Source organism: Colobus angolensis, unplaced genomic scaffold, assembly GCF_000951035.1.
Source record: "Colobus angolensis palliatus isolate OR3802 unplaced genomic scaffold, Cang.pa_1.0 Scaffold133, whole genome shotgun sequence".
Lineage (NCBI taxonomy): Eukaryota > Metazoa > Chordata > Mammalia > Primates > Cercopithecidae > Colobus > Colobus angolensis.
The window spans coordinates 4946907-4960219 of record NW_012114411.1 but is presented as its reverse complement, the minus strand read 5'-3'; the positions used below and the strand labels follow the sequence as shown (position 1 = coordinate 4960219).

General features: G+C 46.5%; 1 protein-coding gene across 5 annotated transcripts in view; it reads right to left on the bottom strand.

The window, feature by feature from the left end:
* Positions 1-13313, bottom strand: part of GYG2 (glycogenin 2) — a 52827-nt gene that overhangs the window by 38833 nt on the left and 681 nt on the right. For all 5 annotated transcript variants that reach the window (XM_011934281.1, XM_011934283.1, XM_011934280.1 and 2 more), the window contains exon 2: positions 12679-12813. In XM_011934281.1, coding sequence (XP_011789671.1) covers positions 12679-12685 — 7 coding nt within the window. In that variant the 5' untranslated portion in view covers positions 12686-12813. The remainder of the gene's footprint in view (positions 1-12678; positions 12814-13313) is intronic.

Below are 13313 nucleotides of genomic sequence, written 5' to 3'. Positions count from 1 at the left end.
GAAAGAAAGAAGAAAAGAAAAGATAAGAAAAGAAAAGAATCGTGCTTCATAAAGCAGCAGCCAAACATGTTATTTAGATTCTGGACAGACCATTTCTTACAAAGACTTCCAGTTCAACTCAGGGATGTATGAGGCGGTAGAGACAACAAAAGGAAAAGTATGTTGTTCATTTGGCAGCAGGTGCTCAGTTCCCTAATGCCTCAATATGAGAGGACGGAACTCTCACAGCAGATATAATTTATGATAGTTTTAAGTCTCTGTGCGCAAGACTGATGTGAACTTTGGTAATGACTTTTAAACCACTTGATTGTTGGGCACCTAAGCCCCTGTTGCCAGGGGAAAGACAACAGTCAGGAGGGCAGCCAGCAATGCCGAGAAGTCCCATGCAGTGTGCAGCCCAGTGTACTGTCTATGGGAATTAAAATGCTCAGCACACAGGCGACCATGGCGCCTTCCCTGGTAGCAGCACTCCAAGCAAAGTCAACCCACAATTCGCACTAAATATAACAAACACAAGTGTCCCAGACGTGTGGCCCAGGGCTGCCTCCTTGACCTTTACATTCCAATGGGGTAAATTCCAAAATGCGCCTGTTACAGCTGCTTCTGTTGACTCCTCCTCCCCACCCCTGCACGAAGAAAGAACGAGAATTCCTGGCATCTCCATTGGGAGTGAGAATTATAGACAGCAAACTTTACAACTTAATTCTGTAGAACAAAAGATACCTGTCATCAGTCCATGTCTATCCATCTATCCATCATCCATCCATCCATCCATCCACCCATCTGTCCATCCATCCATTCATCTATTTATCTATCATCTGTCTGTCCATTCATCCATCTATCATCTATCGTTGGATAATATCTATATTATCTATCTACCTATCCATCATCTATCTATCCATCCATTCATCCATCCATCTGCCTATCATCTACCAATTATCTGCACATCTATTATTTATTATCTATCTTACTATAATCTATCTCTATCTACCCATCCATCCCTCTATGTCATATATCCATCCATTATCTATGTGTCTATCTATCCTTATCTATCTATCATCTATACATCTATCCATCTATAATCTATCTATCCATCTATCCATCCATCCATCCATCCATCTACCAATTCTCTGTACATTTATTTATTATCTATCTTACTATAATCTATCTATCCACCCTTCCATCTATCTCTATCATCTATTCATCTATCTATCCTTCCATCCATCCATCTATCATCTCTCTATCCATCTACCTATCATCTATCCATCCATCCATCCATCTATCCACCTATCATCTACCAATCCTCTTCACATCTATTATTTATTATCTATCTTACTATCATGTATCTCTATTATCTATCTAGCTAATTAATCTATCTCTATCATCTATTTGTCATATATCATCTATATCTATTTATCTATCATCTATGTATCATCTGTCTATCATCCATCTATCTGTCTCCATCATCTCTCTACCTATCATCTTTCTATTATCCATCCGTCTATCCATACCTATCATCTACCTATCATATATGTGTCCTCTCTGTATCTACTTATTTATATCTATCAATCTTTCAATCATCTACCTGTCTAGCTACAGTCTACAGATTATAAATTATCTCTACCACATTATCTATAATCTATAGTTTTCTTAGTTACTAGCTTTAAAATAATAATGGTGATTACTACTCCTTTAGACATTTCCAAAGGCCTGAGCTCTGATCAAAATTACTTCCCAAGAACAGGCGTAGCTGTCATGGACCTGTTCAGCTGTCTGTAAGGCTCTTTTGTCTCTAAGCAGAGGAGAGAGATGGGAGAGGAAGCAGGCATTCTGGACTGGCATCTGCAAAGCCCAGAGCTGGCCAAGGTGAAGGGACTGTGTGAGCTTCACCCACAGACCTCGAAAATCATACAATGCCCAAAACAGAGCCAGAGATCCAATCCCCTACCCCGTCCTCACCCCAAGATATGGGGTTTCTCTGATCCTTATCTTGAAAGAGTGTGGAGACAGAATTACCAAGTAGAACCCCCAGTGTTGAGCCCTAAGTGTGAACATAATTTCTAAGCAGCATAATGGGTATCCCCACACCTAAACATACGACCTGCTTAGAGCTTCACCTTTCCATGCAAACTCTCAAAACATTAATGGGAAATTAACATAACATAAAACAAACCATTTTAAAGTGCACAAGTGACTCGCATTTAGTCCATGCGCAATGTTGTGCAACCACTACCTCCAGGCAATCCGAGGACATTCTCATCACTCCAAAAGGAGGCCCTGTACCCATTACACAGTCACTCCCCATTCCCTCTTCCCAGCCCTGGCAACCATAGTCTGCTTTCTATCTCTATGTTCCTATTTGGGATATTTCCTATAAATGGAATCAACACCATGTAGCCTTTTGAAAATGGAATAATTTTATATTTCCTTTTTATTTATCACAGTAAATTTTACATGACATAAAATTCGCCGTTGTAAAGAACACAATTCCTCACAATGTTGTATACCCACCACCTCTATCTAATCTCAAAAAAGACCCCGCACGCATTAAGAAGTATCTCCCCATTCTCCCTTCCCTAGCTCTTGACAACCACCAATTCACTTTTTATCTCCGTGGATTTGCCTGTTCTGCATATTTCATGTAAACGGAATCAAGCACCATATGGCCTTTTGTGTCTGACTTCTTTCCATCAGCATGACGTTTTCAAGGTCCATCCGTTTTCATCAATTCAACTGCGTAATTAAAAGTGTAAACCAGGAATCTTCCAAGCAAAGACGGTGGATGGGGAGCTCCTAGTTTCTCTTTCCTTCCTTCTGAGATAAAAGGAGAACAAACTAAAAAGTGTGCTGAGGAAGGCAAGTGTGAACCCCAAGCCAACAAGCAGGCAGGAGAAAACTGTCAGCCAATAAGAGAAACTGGAGAAGTCACTGAAATTCTGCAGAATTCTCAGAAGCCAAATATACCCATCACCAGGGGCAAAATCATAATAGGATCTACTCTAAAGGAAACAAGAAGCCCAAGAAAAAAATAATCTCCACCACACAGAAGTGGAATTCCTAACCTATAACATAACCTTGACAAATTCAGACAAGTTGGCAACCCTTGCAAGTGGGCACAGCTCAACTGACATTCCTCATTTTTATACATGTAGATATAAAGCATTACCAGGTATTTGAAAAACACCTTCACCACAAAAGACAGAACTGAAAAGTTATGGGGTAGAGTGGGAAGAACCCCAGAAATACCAGACAGTTCATGGAACAGAAATTCAAGGAACAGACAGGCAGACATAAAAATTCTGACTGTGCTAATTAATCTTTCAAAAGATTAGGGGGAGAGGGATACATCTATAAACCAAGAATCAAATGCTATAGAAAAGATCACTGCGGCTGGGCGCGGTGGCTCATGCCTGTAATCCTAGCACTTTGGGAGGCTGAGGCGGGTGGATCACGAGGTCAGGAGTTTGAGACCAGCCTGACCAACATGATGAAATCCTGTCTCTACTGAAAATACAAAAATTAGCCACGCATGGTGGTGTGCACCTGTAATCCCTGTACTCAGGAGGCTGAAGCAGGAGAATCTCTTGAACCCAGGAGGCGGAGCTTGCAGTGAGCTGAGATCCAGCCACTGCACTCCAGCCTGGGAGATAGCAAGACTCTGTCTCAAAAAAAAAAAAAAAGAAAGAAAGAAAGAAAAGATCACTCCAAGGATAAGAAATAGTTATTAGAAGTTAAAAATGTGATCTGCGGCTGGGCGTGGTGGCTCAAGCCTGTAATCCCAGCACTTTGGGAGGCCGAGATGGGCAGATCACGAGGTCAGGAGATCGAGACCATCCTGGCTAACACGGTGAGACCCCCGTCTCTACTAAAAAAATACAAAAAACTAGCCGGGCGAGGTGGCGGGCACCTGTAGTCCCAGCTACTCGGGAGGCTGAGGCAGGAGAATGGTGTAAACCCGGGAGGCGGAGCTTGCAGTGAGCTGAGATCCAGCCACTGCACTCCAGCCTGGGCAACAGAGCGAGACTCTGTCTAAAAAAAAGAAAAATGTGATCTGCTGAAATGAAAACGGAATAACAGAAGGTTTGGAAAATGTCATTGAGGAAATCTCAGAAAGTAGAATAAAGAGACAAATGGAAAATTTCAGAAAGCTAGAAGCCTACAGGACTGATTCAAAAGGTTCACCAACATGAATTTCGGATTAAGAGAAGAGAAAAAAAATAGAAGAAAAAATTTCAAAGAAATTAAACAGGAAATGTTCTCAACAGCAGAAAGTCTTCAGATTTAAAAAGCCCAGAGAGTATGCAGCAAGAGAAAAAGAAAAAGAAAAAAGAAAGAGAGAGAGGAAGAAAGGAAGGAAGGGAGGAAGGGAGGGAGGGAAGGAGGGGAGAGGGAGAGAGAGTGAGAAAGAAAGAAAATCAGCAGTCCTTATCCTGACAATATGTTTCTAAAATTTAAAAACACCAAGGATAAGGAGAACATCATGAAAATGCCAAGAAAATGAAAGTAAAATAAAAATATAGGTCAATCCTATGAAGGATGAGACTGAGCCTTCTTATCGTGAATAGTGGACCCTAAAACAAAGCACCATATCTAATCTCTGAGTGCAATGGTCCTCAACCTAAAATTGTATGCCCAGACCAAATAGCTAAATTTCTATACCCAGGCCAATTAGCACATCTGCTGCACAGTTATCTACCATGTACCATTTCTCAGGCAGGTATTTGAGTATGCGTTTCATACTAAGAATGGACTTGTATTCATTTAATTTAAAAATATATTTTTTGCACATGCCTGTAGTCCCAGCTACTTGGCGAGCTGAGACGGCAGGATTGTTTGACCCAGAAGTTGGAGGCTGCAGTGAGATATAATTGTGCCACTGCACTCCAGCTTGGGTGACAGAGCAGAGCCCTGTCTTTGAAAATAAAATGTGTGTGTGTGTGTGTATGTGTGTGTGTGTATTTCATTGCAAAGCAGATGGTAAAGTAAAAAATAAGATAAATCAAATCATATATATTATGAAAAGAATCATCAGCAAAATAATGTCAAACTGAAAACAAAGTGCCATTTACAATTTTTAGTCTTTCACTGGCGATATTAAGCTTTCTTTGTAAGCTCCAATGTATAGATTATTGAAACCTGAGGAACCATGTTTAAGGATCATGTGAATTAAAGAACAGAAAGGAAAAGGAGTGCATCATTTAGGAACTACGATGACGAAGGTAAGAGAACTCCCGAGAGGGGGGTGTTGTTTTGAGATTTCCTCCTGAGCTGACTGTTCTGTCCATCTTCGAGATGCTTAGAGGGATTGGTTCCCCTCTGAACTTCACCACTGAATCTGAGAACGAGCGCTAAATTACACTCCAAAGGCCAGGCTTTGGGATTTTCCTCCAGAAACAGATGACTGAGGTTAGACCTTGCTATTTAGATGCTTGGTCCTGCAAGAACGAGCTTTGCAGAATATCTGCCGTGCCAACTCCCATACCCCAGTAAGGAAGAGTCCACTGTCTCCAATCCCACATACTGACCTGTGCTCTTAAGGAGTGGAGAGGAAGAACAGAGAATGTATAAAATGAAACTTGGCATCATCTGACCTGGGTCATGAGCTCCACCAGGTAGATTCAGATCCCTATTGCCGACCTCCTAGGTCTCCCCAAGAGCCCCAGAAGCCTCGTCTGTGCAGGGCATTTATGACATGAATTCTGTGGTAAGGAGAAGTCCACTTGCCTCCAATCCCACATTCTACTCTTGCATAATTAACCCGAGATCTTAACAGAGAGGCACAACAGAAAGTGTTGGGATTCTTGGTTATGTTGTGGTGGTGGTGGTTTTTGAGACAAGCTCTCCCTCTGTCGCCCAGGCTGGAGTGCAGTGGTGTGATTTCAGCTCACTGCAGCCTCGACTTCCTGGGAGCAAGCAATCCTCCCACCTCGGCCTCCTGAGTAGCTGGGACCCCAAGTGCACGCCACTACATCCAACTATTTTTTATATTTTTTGTAGAGACAGGTTATGTTGCCCAGGCTGGTCTCGAACTCCTGGGCTCAGGCAATCTAACCGCCTCAGTCTCCCAAAGTGCTGGGAGTACAGGTGTGCTTCTGTGCTTGGCCTTTTTTTTTTTTTTTTTGACAGGATCTTGCTCTATCTGTCACCCAGGCTGGAGTGCAGCAGCAGCATCACAGCTCACTAAAGCCTGGAACTCCTGGGCTCAAGCAATCCTCCTGCCTCGGCCTCCTGAGTAGCTGGGACTACAGATGCTCACCGCCACACCTGGTTAATTTATTTTTAATTTTTCTGTAGAGATGGGGTCTCTTGCTCTGTCACCCAGGCTGGTCTCAAACTCCTGGCCTCAAGCAATCCTCCCGTCCTGGCCTCCCAAAGTGCCAGAATTACAGGTATGAGCCAGCCACCACACCAGACTAGAAAACATTTAAAATGGGTCTCTATATCAACCACCCTGAGCCACAACTTCCCTCCTTTGCATTCTCTGCTCCACCCTGTACATTCTGGTCCCTGTTATCTGTCTCCTCAGTCCTTAAAAACCACATTTTCTACCCTCAACACACAGTGAAAGTCATCGGCTGCCCTGGAAGCCAACCCAACAGCAATGGTTTTCTCATTGTCTGCAAATGTAAGCCAGGCCCAGACTGCTGGTCATCGCATCCCCTACACTCAGTCCCCACGTCCAGCTCAACCCCTCTGGGCCTTTAAGCACATTCTATGATATGTGCTACTACCATGGGGCTACTACCACTCCCTTAACTCACCTGGAACTCGCTCTCCTTCCAGGCACACGGTGGCCTGCAAACTCTGCTCCCCAAGACGACCCTTCTCATCACAGTCCCTCACCTCCCATGACACAGGACCCTTCGTCTCTTGTGCCATCTCACCTGCTGTGCTCATTTTGCTTACTGGTGGGCTCACCGCTGACTCCTTTCCCTAGCACACCCACGAATGAGTTTCCTGGGGCTGCGGTGAGAAAGTAGCACACACTGCGAGACTTGAACAACATGTATTTCCTCTCTTACAGCTCTGGAGGCCAGGATTCCCAAATCAAACTCCAGAGAAGGCTCCTTCCTGCCTCTTCCAGCTCCTGCTGGCTCCAGATGTCCCTGGGCTTGTGGCCACATCACTCCAACCTCTGCCTCCATCTCCACATGGCCTCCTCTGTGTCCGTGTCTCTTCTTCTATCTCTCAGAAGGACACCTGTCATTGGATTTAGGGCCCACCGAAATATTGCAGGATAATTTTATCTTGAGATGCTTAACTAATTACATCCGCAAAGACCCTATTTCCAAATAAGGTCTGTAAATCTAAACTAAAATTCTAGGCCTCACAACTACCTAAATGGCCAAGGGCATTCCAAAGTTAACCTGAAAAACGAGTTCAGGCCATAACGGGGAGAGAGTCAGACATGCCTCATCATACCCTCCTCCATTTTGGAGTTCAGGCAAAGCTGACAACCATAAACATCAACACAGACCTCAAGTCTGATAAGAAACGTTTACAGTCTATTCTCTCTGAAGCCTGCTACCTGGAAGCTTCATCTGCGTGATAAAACCTTGGTCTCTACAACCTCTTATCGTAACCCAGACATTCTCTTCTATTGATAATAACTCTTTAGACTAATCAGAACATTTAAAAATCTATCTATGACCTGGCACCACCCCCCTGCAATCCCCTTGCTTCAACTAGTCCCACCCTTTCAGATCAAAGCAATGTATATCTTACATGTATTGACTGATGTCTCATGTCTCTCTGAAATGTGTGAAAGCAAGCTGTACCCCGACCACCTTTGGCCCATGTTGTCAGGACCTCCTGAGGCTGTGTCACAGGCATGTCCTTAACCTTGGCAAAATAAACTTTCTAAATTGATCGAGACCTGTCTCAGATACTTTTGGGTTCACAGGTCCCATTCACAGCTTCTGGGGGGACATGAGTTTTATGGGAGACATTGCTTACCCCAGTCCACAGTACTGTGCCATAAGCTGCCCACACAAGGGCAACTGCTTAGAGAAAGAGTGAAGGATTGAAGCTGGAGGCAGAAGACAAAGAAGGTGAAGGGGCAGAAGATGTCTATGTGGACCTAATGACCTGCTCTCAGTGCATTGCACGTTCATTGTGGATTCACTTCCCAGGCAATTCCCATGCACGAGAATCTGTTGGATGCTGGGCCCAGCAGCTGACAAGGTACAAGCTCTGTCCTCAGACACCCACAGCTCCATGAGAAACATCAGCCCTAAGAAATGGGTATTTCAATACCACAAGGGAAGTCCTATGGCTGGCAACAGTTTTTCAAAGGGCACCATCTAAGCTCAGGGATAAATGACCGGGAAGAACTTATCCATCAAGAAATCAATGGATCAATAAACAAGAATGAAAAATATGGCTCCCATCCATCCAGGAGTGTCTAGATGGGGCATGCCTATGCACTGTCATTAATTCCCTTTCCAACACAGAAATGTGCTTCAAAAACAAGTAAACCTGGGCTTCAACAATCAATTAAATGTTTGAGGTCACCTCTGATTCCAACACCCACAAAAGCCTTCAAAATAGCTACAGTCTCCTGCCTCCAGTAGGAAACGGAATTAAAAATAATAAGGCGAAGAAGGAAGAGGCAGAAAAAGTCCATGCGCCAAGGCCAGAGGTGGAGATGATAGGTTGCCTGCTGCATTCCTGGAGTACGAATCCTCACAGCGTAGCAACAGCAGCTGGAGAACAAGGACCCATGGGAAGAGAAGAGGTCAGAGGGCCCAGATCACGAGGTCATATGCAGCCTCTTCTATTATCCTGAGGCTTATGAGGAGCTATCTGAGGGTTCCAAGACCTGTAAGAAGGTCTCATCTCCATGGCCAGGGAGGGCCCTCTGGCTATCTAGAGAAAAGGATGATGCAAGTGAATTGGCCCAAAGCAAGGTGCAGAAGACAACACAGAGAAATGGCAAAGTGATCGGTGATTGATCGCCACCTGTGCTGGTTTTATAGTTCTTCATGAGGGCATCAGTGACAACTAAGAGAAATGGCAGAGTGATCATTGATTGATAACCACGTGCGCTGGCTTTATAGCTCTTCATGGGGACCTCAGGGAAAACACTACGATTAATGAGTGTTATAGACGGATGATAACCCATCCTGAAACGCCTAGGATAAAACCCTAACCCACAGGACCTCTGAATGTGTCTGTATTTGAAGATGGGGTCTTTAAAGAGGTGATTACGGTAAAATGAGGTCACTAGGGTGGGCCCTGATCCAGTAGCACTGCTGGCCTCATTACAAGAGGAGATGAGGATACAGACACACACAGAGGGATGACTTTGTGAGGATATAGAGAAAGACGACATCTACAAGCCAAGGAGAGAGGCGCCAGGAGGAACCAGCCCTGCCCACACCCTGATCCCAGATTTCCAGCCTCCAGGACGGTGGGAGAGTAAATGTCTGTTGTTTAAGCTGCCCAGTCTGTGGGACTTTGTTATGGCAACCCCAGCAGAGAAACACAGTATTATTCAAATAAATGAGTTATCCTATTATGGGCTGAATTGTGCACCTCCAAAATTCATATATGAATGTCGTAACCTCCAGGACCTCAGAATGTGACTGTATTTGGAGATGGGGTCTTCAAAGAAGAGATTAAGATAAAATTAGGTCACTAGGGTGGGCGCTGATCCAATAGGATTGGTGTCCTTATAAGAAGAGGAGATTAGGCCGAGCGTGGTGGCTCACGCCTGTAATCCAAGCACTATGGGAGGCCAAGGTAGGTGGATCACCTGAGGTAGGAGTTCGAAACCAGCCTGACCAACATGGAGAAAACCCATCTGTACTAAAAATACAAAAATGAACCAGGCATGGTAGTGGGCGCCTGTAATCCCAGCTACTCGGGAGGCTAAGGCAGGAGAATCACTTGAACCCAAGAGGCAGAAGTTGCAGTGAGCCAAGATCATACCATTGCACTCCAGCCTGGGCAACAAGAGCAAAACTCCATCTCAAAAAAAAAGAGATTAGGACACAGACACATACAGAGGGAAGACCCTGTGAGGACCAAGCCCAGGAGAAAGGCCTCAGGAGGAACCAGCCCTGCCCACACCTACCTTGATCTCAAACCCAAAAGAGAATGCAGACAGGGCCACATTTAGAGTGGGAGTCTTATGGAACTACTGGATACCCTGTTTCTCTCTTTGGTTTAGAGTGGTGGGAATTCTGACCACAGTCACACAATGACAAGACAACACCAGTTGGCACAAGAGCTCTCTCCAGCAACAAGGGATCCGAGACTCAGACTTTTGCTTTGGAACAACAATGTGCACCTCCTGAAGGTTAGCCGCTTCCCATCCAGGACACTGTAAAATCCATCCAAGTGCAAAGACAGACCAGCGGATTGAAATAGAACAGAAGATGAAACATTGATTGACAGGTGCTTAGCTTCCACATCGCCTTGCCTTGAAGAAACAACTGGTGATCAAGTCCTGGTGCGGCGCCAGAGAACATCCACAATTATCCAATGCTACTGCATTCAAAGAGGGAGTTTCCACTCCACGTGCCTCTGCGGCGGACACTTTCAGCAACAGCACGGAGGGGAAAAACAGCAAGAAAACCTGTCACTGCACTACAGACCACAAAAAGGAGACACTGTCACGAAATCAGGTCCAGCCTGGAGATTGCAGTGGCTGAGAATTTTACGAATCTGTGACAACAGTTCCTTTCTACCCCTTGCTTGCCCCCCTCCATTCAAGGAATCTTCTGATCACCCCTCAAAATAACCTTAGCAGCTTCCTTCTCAGCCCTTTTCTACTCAAAGGTGGTTTTTGTTTTCTGCAAAGAGTCGAGTCTTCTCTTCTGGCACGAGGCTGACCAAGATGTATGCGAATGTCCGTCTTGAATGCTGCTATTATACAGACCCTAGCAGGCTTGGGGAAACGTGTGGCTTTCACTTCAGAGAGCTCCAAACGCGTCCTGAGAACAGAGAATCTTTTCTGCCATTCCTTGGAACAGACTCTTCCAGTACACCTCGTGAAAACAGCCTTAAGATCCCTGCCCCGACAATTTTCCTCTCTAAGTCCAGAGTGGGAAAAAACAGGATAAAAGCATCTCTGTGATTTACCAAATCTCTCCTCTGAATAAAAAAGTAATCTGTTTTGTTTGTGTGTTTTAAATTGCACTCATGGCCAGGCGTGGTAGCTCATGCCTGTAAACCCAGCACTTTGAGAGGCCAAAGGAGGAGGACTGCTTGAGCCTAGAAGTTCAAGACCAGCCTGGGCAACATAGCAAGACCCTGTCTCTACAAAATTTTAAAAAGTATACATTTTAGGCCGGGCGCGGTGGCTCAAGCCTGTAATCCCAGCACTTTGGGAGGCCGAGACAGGCAGATCACGAGGTCAGGAGATAGAGACCATCCTGGCTAATACGGTGAAACCCCGTCTCTACTAAAAATACAAAAAATTAGCCGGGCGAGGTGGCGGGTGCCTGTAGTCCCAGCTACTCGGGAGGCTGAGGCAGGAGAATGGCATGAACCCGGGAGGCGGAGGTTGCAGTGAGCTGAGATCCGGCCACTGCACTCCAGCCTGGGCGACAGAGCAAGACTCCGTCTCAAAAATAAAAAATAAAAAAAATAAAAATAAAAAAAATAAAAAGTATACATTTTAAAATAAATACATAAAATGCACTCATGAATGATCCAGTGTGATCTGGTACAAGAAGGTGGTGTCTTAATGATTTAATGATAAAAAATAGAAGCAGCATCTTTCTTATGGGATGAGGTTACACTTTATGTTCACATATCTAGGCCTCTTAAGTCAACTGGTCTATCTGATGTCCACAGAACCCAAGGGCTGGGAGATGGGGCTCACCAGTCCTTGGGGGGCAGGCCTTTCCTGCCATTCCTGCCAGCCAGCCCTCTGCCTGCAGGAGGATTAACCTGGATTCTTATTTTGTTGTTGTTGGTTTTTTTCAGACACAGGGTCTCACTCTGTCACCCAGGCTGGAGTGCAGTGGTGCAATCATAGCTCACTACCACCTGGAACTCCTGGGCTCAGGACCCTCCCACCTCAGCTTCCCTAGTAGCTGGGACTACAGGCAGTTGCCTCAACACCCAGCTAAATTTTAAATTGTTTTTCCTAGAGATGTGGTCTCCCTATGTTGCCCAGGATGGTCTCAAACTCCTGGCCTCAAGCAATCCTCCTGCCTCAGCTTCCCAAAGTGCTGGGATTACAGGCCTGAGCCACCAAGCTGGGCCATCCCTGTATCTGTACTGGAAACAGAAATTAAACCGGTGGTCTGAACTCTAAGAACTCAAGGCAGCCTCTTCCCAGAGCTTTAGGGCCGTTTCAGGAGAACAGACTTCTTCCCATCGGCCTTCCAGGCAGTGACAGTCTCAGGCAGTTCAATGCTATTCCCAAGAAACAAGCCCATTGAAACTTTCAGGACTGCATTTTACAAAAGGAAACTGGTGAAATCCCAAGGCCCCCTTCACTTACTGTAAATCACCCCTCCCAGCAGCTGAGGCTGATATCTCCAGCAGCCTCGGACCGGCCATTTCCTCCACCCCAGAGAGATCTGGGCGAGGCAGTGAGGGGGAGACCTGGGGTTTGGGGCAATCCTGCGGTCAAAGTGGGATTCTCCCCAGTGCAGACCAATCTCTCTCCCAAGCCAGTAAGAATAGGCAGGCTGAAGTGAAGGAGCTTGAGCTACTCACCCGACATGGTCCGTGGCGCTGCGCGCAGAGGGCGCGGACCGGCAGACCTGCGCCCGGGAGCAGTGGGTGGACTTGCTAGCCACGAACTCTCGGAGCAGAGGCGCAGTCTCCAGGAATCCGCGTGGATTTCCAGGCCTGGGGGCGACAGCGTGGCAGTCTCGACACCCTCGGCTGCAGGCCCCGCCGGAGTCACCCCCGGCCTCCTACCCACTCCATGTCACCTGCGCCCCACGGGGCCCAGGCCTCTCCCGATGCCCCCGCGACCCCCACGCCCCGCACTTCCTCCTTGGCGCTCCAGGTGAGCTTCCTGCCCTCTGGCCAGGGACCCCTTGACCCCCTGTCCTCCTCGCAGTCACCTGCGACCTCGCTGCATCTTAACACCCATGCGCCCAGCAACGACACCGTTCCTGGGACACCACCCGACCTCAGCGGTGTCAGCAGCTGCCCGCCGCCCCGCGCACCTGCTTGGAGTTCTGGGCATCCTCATCCCCCACTCCAGCTGGCGCCGCCTGGTCACCCCTCTCCACTCCCCGGCCCACCCCTGCGCTCCCGGACCCTAGTATCTGCACCTCCTCCGAGCTTGGGCTGCCTCTGCCCGCGCACCCCGGCCAGGTGCCCCCTCACCCGTCACCCCA